The sequence below is a fragment of the Gavia stellata genome, chromosome 16 (assembly GCF_030936135.1).
Source record: "Gavia stellata isolate bGavSte3 chromosome 16, bGavSte3.hap2, whole genome shotgun sequence".
Classification (NCBI taxonomy): domain Eukaryota; kingdom Metazoa; phylum Chordata; class Aves; order Gaviiformes; family Gaviidae; genus Gavia; species Gavia stellata.
Window position 1 is genome coordinate 6,453,910 of NC_082609.1, and position 7,964 is coordinate 6,461,873.

The 7,964-nt window shown below is 49.5% G+C and overlaps 1 protein-coding gene across 1 annotated transcript; it reads right to left on the reverse strand.

Annotated features, from left to right (window-relative positions):
• Positions 1-401: 401 nt before the first annotated feature.
• On the reverse strand, positions 402-3,636 carry LOC104254183 (leukotriene C4 synthase). The gene is made up of 5 exons (XM_009807869.2): positions 3,489-3,636; positions 2,600-2,699; positions 1,458-1,528; positions 1,144-1,225; positions 402-754 (listed from the first exon to the last, which is right to left on the reverse strand). Exons 1-5 carry the CDS (start codon positions 3,544-3,546, stop codon positions 628-630), a joined length of 438 nt encoding a protein of 145 aa, XP_009806171.2. The 5' UTR covers positions 3,547-3,636; the 3' UTR covers positions 402-627.
• Between the last annotated feature and the right edge of the window lie 4,328 nt (positions 3,637-7,964).

Consider the following 7,964-nt stretch of genomic DNA (forward strand, 5'->3'; position numbering starts at 1 on the left):
TCGCTCAGCAGTATTCAAAGAAACACATGCAGTAGTGGTTATGAGTTTGCGCAGTCTGATGTACAATATTGCCCACGGGCAATGGCTAATAACCATATGAGGGCACTAATAGACTTTTGCAAAACATGTTGGTGGCTGCTCCTGTTTATCACTCGCCTCTTTCCTTATGCCTCAGCCCACGTCTGGTTTCAAACAAATGCCTTTCTTAGGTGTGGGCCTTGGAAAACTGGCATGAACCCATGGATGGTGCCTGGGCTGAAGGCAGAGCCGCTGGAAGAAGGGGAACGCATGTCAGTTCCCTGGGGCAGCTCACTGGGAAGCTCAGGCTGAGATGAGTTTTCTTTTACCTTTCCAGTTTTCCTAAAATTCTCCTTGTTTTGCTGCATCAGGCATGGCGGAGCTGCCAGATACGGAGCACTGGGCACACAGTGTGCCGTGGGGGAAAAATACGTCCTGAAGAGCTCAGCAGTTCGTGCCAGTGCTGGGCAGTAGGGAGGGAGGCGTTAAAAACTCAGGTGAGGGTGGATTTGTCACTGGGCCCTGTATTAGTTGCAGCCAGTCTGTTACCATGGGCAGGAGGGAGCAGGACTGGAAGGCGAGGACACCGATGAGGGACAGAGGAGTGGGTCACGCTGTGAGAAGCTGGGGGACATTCAGCCCCACGTAGTGAGAGAGGAAGAAATGCAAGATGCCCAGGGCTGACGCTGCAACGAGAATCCAGAGAACTCCAGCGCTAAAGTATATGGGGGCAATCCTGGTGGAGGAGAGGGAGCCTGCTGAGACAGAGCATCGCTGCTCTCGCCCAGGAACGGTCCCTTCCTCCCTGGAGAAGGGGGGTGGAAAGGCAGCCCCTGGCTGTCCCCTGCCCCCTGCATGGGGTCCCGTACCCTGCTCCCACCTGGAGGGAGCATACACGCACCCGCACAGGCTCGGAGCAGCTCCAGCCTTGCCCCGTGTCTGTGTCTCTGGCCCCAGCCCTGTACCCATGCCCACGTTATGCCCCAGGGAGAGCTTGGCAAGGCTGAGTCACGCAGGGACCCTAAAGCAGCCAGAGGGAGTCCCGAGCTTCCCCGAGGCACCTTATGTTCCCAAATGCAAACCCCCAGGGGTTACCGCGTACTCCAGGCTGGCAGAGGCGTTTACCTTTCTGAGGACGATGCCCTGTATCCCATGAAGTAGCAGTAGCGGGCATAGAGATAGAGCAGACCCAAGGCTGCAGACAGACCTGCAGTTGAAAGAGATCACAGTGACCGCCTCCAAAGGCTTTTTAGAGCTACTTTGAGCCAAGCGTGTAGCCCAAAGTGAAGGAATAGGCTCTGTGTCCTCTGGCTCTACCCTCCCATCAGAGACAGAACTGCTGCCTAATTTATTGTTCTGAAGGGGAGCAGGACCTGAGGACTGAGCCAGCACTCAGGGGAATAGATCCAGTGACAAATCAGGTAATGGGGTGTTCTCACCTTGATGGAAGAAGAGTCCAGCCTGCCACAGAACTGCCAGGAAAATGGGAAAATATTCGGAGGAGTTCACCCTGGCAGGAAAGAGGAAGGTCATAAACAAGGGGAAAGAGGAAGATCTTTCTTTTTTGCTTCCCCTAGCAGTTTCCAGAGGCTGGAGGCTGTTGCTTTTTAGAGCTGATGTCACCATAAAAACCTCCAGGCTTGCACCTTTCCCCACAGTTCCCATCCCACCTTTATTCACAGGAATTAAACAGTGGAAGAAATGGGGTCTCCAGGGCACAAGAAATTAAGCAAAAGATGCCCAGGTCAGACCATGCACATAAAGGCTCCATGAACCACCCCCACTGCCCCTTCCTGAGTGCTGCAGCTTAAACCCTGCTGTAAAAGCCCCAGAGCCGCAAGGAAGGTCTGCCCCAGCAGGCTGCAGGCACGTTGAGGATGAAGTGCATCTTAAGCAGATAAGGCCGGAAGAGCTTGGGCTTCCTGCAGGAGTGGGAGGGAGCACTTCGCTGTTTGGATTGTTTGTATGCCATGCCCGGTCCCCCCAAAGACAAAGTAGTAGGACAAAGAGATGCTGGATGAGGCTTGAGTCTAGGCTGGCAAAGGAGCAGAGAAGGGGATGGCTGAGGGAATCCTGCTCCTGCTGCCCAGTTGCTTTTTATTCAGTGCTCAGCTACAGCAAGAGTGGAAGCTTCTTGCCTCTCTGCCTCCCTCCCCACTGCAGCCCTAGCACAGAAGTCACGGCAGAGATGCTGCATTGTGGCTATCCCCATCCCAGCCCCAGCTGAGATGTCTCTGGGAGCTTGTCCTTCCCAGCAAGCGGGGTTCAGAGCAGGGCTGAAGCTGCCTGAGGCTTTGACACCACTTGGCTAAACCCAGCCTAAGTCTCAGGGACCAACAACTATGTCTTTAGCAGCCCTCCACTCTACAGCAAAGATTCCTGTGTGATTTCTATCAGCAATGGCTAGTGTGTTTAGGACTCATGAGCCAACCCAGTCCTGACTCTTAAGCCCGTTAATTTAACGCCAAGGGAGGTGAGTAACTGCTGAATTACAGTCCCGAGAAATGAACGGCAAAGCAGGGGAGGGGCAGTGCCATTAGACGTGAGATCTGGCAAGCACCTTGTAAGAGGAGTTTCTTACTGTGCTCGAAAGATCCTCTCAAATTCCGGTGGGCCCGAGATCATTGGAGGAGAAACGCCGAACACCCTCCTGGCATAGATCACCTGGAGGAGGAAGTAGGCTGCAGCAAAAGAGGGAAAAGTAGCAGTGGTCAGTCCTCTGGCTGGGCGCAGTGGGGCCGGGGAAGTGCCATCCCCGCACAGCAGAGGAAGCTGGATGAAAATCCCAGATGAAAATCCCAAGGAAAAGGAATAACTCAGTGCAACAGTGAAGCGAGGAGTATGCAGTCACATACCACCAGCAGGTACCTGCTTTCTCTCTTGTGTAATTAACAGATCATCTATTATGTATAGAAATTGTTATGCAGTTCAGATGCACTTTGTTACTGCCAATTTCAAGGTTTTTTCAATCTTTTTTTTTTTTCCCTTCTAAATCCTGATAGCTGAGTAGGGAGGGAACTGATGCCACAGATAAGCCACCCAGACACTGAATTAAATTGTCATGCAATGTGGAATCGTGGCTGGGAGATGTGCCGTGTGACCCACCGCTCCCCGTTCTTCCACCTTTCTGTACTGCAGTGCAGCAGTTTTGTATGCTAATGTCTACACGAGCCTCAGGAACTGCTGTAAACTCATTTTTCAAAGAAAGACATTCTATATGTTTGCAGAGGAGAAGATCTACCAAGAAATTTCTGAACTGAGGAGGTAGGTCAGTTCAGAGGAAGGGCTTCCCAGGCACTCATTTTGTTGAATACTTTTCAAAACCCAGACAAGATATCAATCCACTGTCTGAAAAGTGGGGAAGTGCCAGTGCGACAGCAGAAATGAAATATGGAAGTGAAAGGAAATCAGTGGAGGTACAGTAGACTAACCCAGCAAGTATTTGGGCATGTGCATCCGATGGTCCCTACCTTGCTCCAGGACTCCCAGGACTGTCACGGCAGCCAGCAGATGAATCTGATCCAACATACTGGACTCTTCCAGACCTTAGAAAATCTGATTTCTTGATCAGAAGCTCCTCTGGCCAGGTTTAGTCCTTGCTGATATGACAGTCGGCGGTGGTAGCTGGCAGCATAAGTTTAGTCTAATTGAACAGGAAAGATTTGTTTGTAGTGCTTAAAACCGGGAGGAGTCTGGCTTGTCTGTTACCATATGCACCGTGGAAATGTAAATCAGGAGAGAGAGGTCTAATGGAGAATTTCCGTTCCCATTCACCCTTTTCCAGGAATGAGCTATGAGGAAGTGTGAAAGCCAACAGAGCACAAGCACATGAGAGATAAGATAGGGGAACGGGGAGCTGAATGGGGGGACAAACACCAACAGCCCAGCAATCCACTCCCCCGGGGGCATCTGGCTTAAAACCGCTTCTAACGAAGGCCAACGTCCCTCTTGCTGATGTTGCATGAGAAACTGCAGCCCCACTTGGGCTGCTCCGCACCACTCGAGCATCAGGATAGGCAGCATTTTATGGCACACAACACTGCGTGCACAGACTCCGGAAAGCGTGCGCTGGGCACGGAGCACGACTTACAGCCACAACACTGAGACAGCATCGAATAAAGCCCCCAAGTGAAAAACCTACTGCAACAGTAAGACAGGATGTGATAAAGTATAAAAGGTACAGATCTGTCTTGCACGGTGGTACTTCATTTGGGGATGGGTCCTGCAGAATGACTGTCAGACACTGAGGGTTTCAGAGCCGACCCTCGTACTGGAACAGCTGGGAGCTGTGCATTTAAGGCTTCTGATCAATTCTCAGCCAAATTAGCTCTCATCGTAAACACCAGAGAGAGTTCTGTGTGGGTAATAAGCTGCAGAATTCATCAGGATATAGCAAAAGAAAAATGATGTTTTCACATGTCAGGAGAGACCCACTCAGCTAATTCCTGTCTAAGAGCACAGAGCTGGCACGGCTGCGAGCTGCTGAGACTGCCGGCTTTGTTTCCCTCCTCTCCCTTCACTCGAAGAATTTTCCCTTTGGACCAGGGAAAAAGCAAAGTGGGTTAAGACAAAGTGAGCATTAAACGTCACTATTATAGAAAATAAAATCAGGTTAAAGCAGTTTACATAAATTACACTGTATGCCTGATGTCCTTGATAGACTTTCTAAGAAGCAATAAGCTGGTTCCGGTTTTCTGCCTCTCTATAAGGCATAAAGGCACCTGAAGAAGCTATAACAATGTCCCAGCTTAGTATTTCTCCAAATATCAAACACAGACACCACCGTTTTTCAAGCACCAACTGTGAGATTAATTCTTTCACCTCAGAATTGATCCCTTTTCATTCCAGCGACTGTTTAGAAATACAAGGAACATTGTGTTTTGTTTTCTCCCATTTAGCTGTCAAAGAAATGAAGGACTCTCCTGTGTCAGCTCCAAAAGGGCAGAGGTCTCGCGGTGCTTAACGACATTCCATCTCCCTCTGCTCCTGTCTGATTACAGCCCACTAGCAAAAGAAAGTATAAAGCAAAACAACCGAACAAAAAAGATCTGAGCTCACGCCTCTATCGGATGACAGTGCAGCGTAACCTGCATCAAAAGTGCCAAATATGTGTAAGGAAACCTGAGCCAGGAGGAGCTGTAAAGGCTGCCAAAGAGCACTCCCACTCCCCAGATCATCATTAGATGCAAAATACTTGTAGTATCATCTAGTGTAGTCTAAATATAATAAAGGCTAGTAGAAACATGAATGAACAGCCAAGCACAGATGTCTCTCCCCTCCTCCTCCCTCCCCCATACGCATAATTTTTCAAGCTGTCTTTACCTTCTGAAGGGCGCAACGTTTTTCTTGTCCCTGTTTGTCACCATCAGAACTTGCCTTATTTTCCGTTCTCACTCCGTGTTTGCAAGGAACAGGCATAAGTACCCTCTTCCCAGCACCGAATGCCCTTTGATGATGGGATTGTCACCAGTGGACAGCCTCAGCATCCTGTGGACCACGGTGGCCACCAGCATCCCTGTGTAGGGGCTGCCACAGCAGGCTCCGGCTGGCAGAAATGGTCCCCCTTGCCACCCCGGTCTCTGCCACCTTCCTGCCGTTTGCATCTGACCTAACGACAACACAACTGCGCGGTGACTCAGATCATGCTGTTGATCAGGCAGAAAATTCCGGTCCACAAGCAAAGGGAGACCTGTGGCTCGGTGAGCCCAGCTGGCTGCACGGCTACCGCATCCCTGGGCTCCGCAAGAGGAGAGGGGCAGGAGGGGCAGCTGGGGTGGGCAGATGGGGACAAGGCGTCACCGCTGTCATCATCTGCCTGCAATGACACTGGAATAAGCATATTGCAAAACCTTACCCTCCAAGGCTGACACGGCCGAATTTCCTCCAAAGCAAAGACAAGTTCTGCATTCCCAGGCTCACCTTGGGATGGATGTGCTGAGTGGGAGCTAACGAAATGCTGTCCCTGTCTCCCACTCCCCGGTGTGTACTCTGCTCTCTGTGTTACACCGTGCGAACACGGCCCTGCATCATGGGGCGGCTGGACCTGGCACAGTCCAAACTCCTCGCACCTCCCACTGAGTCAGTGCTAGAGGCATTTCTCTGTGCCCACGGTTCCTTCTTGCAGCCATTAATCCTTTCTGTCTCCTAATTACCACTGTAGGGCTGCACTGTCAGCTGGATGGCAACACCGATCGGGATTAAAAATACTCTTGGGAAGAAAAATAAGCAACACGAAAGGCTTGGAGGAGTTTTAACCAGCCACAAAGTTTGTAATACCTATTACTGCCCAGGAGCAGCGGGGCAAGGAGAAGCCAGCAGCACTTAGTCCAGCAACGTTACATGCAATAACATCCCCCTTAGAAATGTGTTTCACGAGACTACAACAGGCCAAAAGCTTTCTCTTAGTGGAAGACGGAACATTTTGCAGCTGAGCAACTTACCCTTCAGCTGTGAAGCATGGAGGCACCTCATCCTTCCAATCGCATTGAAAAAATATGGAAGCGTTTTCTAATCTAGTTGGCGCTTGTGCTTCCCTTCCCTTCAAATTCTTTTGCAGCCACTGAGCACATCCCAATCCGTAACCGTGGAACTGCTTGCGAGAACAGTTAGCGTCTTTCTAACAGCCACACAAAAAAAAGAGAGGGGTTTTTGTTCAAAAGAATTAAAAGCCACACAGAGAAAAAAGTTTTTCTAGTTCAAGAGAATGAAAGAGAGCTCAGCCGCGAGCACCTCAGTCTGCTCAACTAACAGCTCCCTCGGGCTGGGACGGTGGGGCCGGCAACACGTCCTCCTGACCGCCCATGTCTGCAGAGCCTTCTGTTAACTCAGGCATTGAATCATGTATTGAGACTTTCCTGGAATTCTTGGATTTTGCAGCTGTAAGGGGAAGGACAGGCTAAAAACATGGCAAGAAAAGGCCAATTCACAATTTCGTCCCTTACGAAGATGCAGTTGGCCACGTGTGGCCGTTCCTAGGAAGTGGGGACAGCTGCAGACAATTTCTGCTCTGCGGTTCCCACTGGGGCTCCCAGCAAGGCGCGAGCTGGCTCAGATCTCCTGAACAGTTTGAAATGTGTCCTGGGTTCTGCATTTTGCAATAAACATAAAAACTTTGCATGACAAGAATTACCATGTCTTCCTAAAATGTGCATCTATACAGAGGCTCCTCCTTTCAGAAAGTAAAACATCAGGTGGTTGGTTTTGCCAGCAACATCCAAGCTGGCATCATGCAAAGCATCCCTCAGAGTACAAACTCAGTATGTATGAGAGATGTGAGCTAGCCTGCTGATCTAGATGGATTTCAGACAGATATTCCTGAGATTTCCAGATCTGTGGCTTATCAAAGAGGTCATGTAAATGTTCTCAAATGTTCTCCTTCTCTGGAGATATTCAAAACTCGCCTGGACGCATTGCTGTGCAATCTGCTGTAGGTAACCCTGCTCTGGTGGAGGGGTTGGACTAGGTGATCTCCAGACGTCCCTTCCAACCCCCAGTATTCTGTGATTCTGTGAAATGATAAGTTATTGCAAAATTTCTAAGGGCCAAATCAATCTCTGGGCTGCTTTAACCCTCTGCTTGAATGCCACTGCGTGAAGCAAGACCACGGCCAAGCACTCCTCGGACAGTGCTTCTCATCTTGGTAAAGGTAAAGGCCTTCACTTTAAAGATAAAACAGGGAAAACATTCAAAGCCATTTTCTAAAAAGCAAGACGGACAGCTGAGTCTTTGGGAAACTACATGAATGAGTATATATACTCATTTAGTTAGGGATAATTTGGAGAAATTTTTTTTAAAGCTTTGTTCTAAAGGAGTTTGCTGAGCTTTATCTGTAGGCAGATTAAATCTGACTAGAGGGCACATCAGTATAAAAACAATGTCAGAATTCTCCCCTTAACCCATCATCAAAAGGCACTGATATATGCAAATGGATAATACTCCTTCATTAA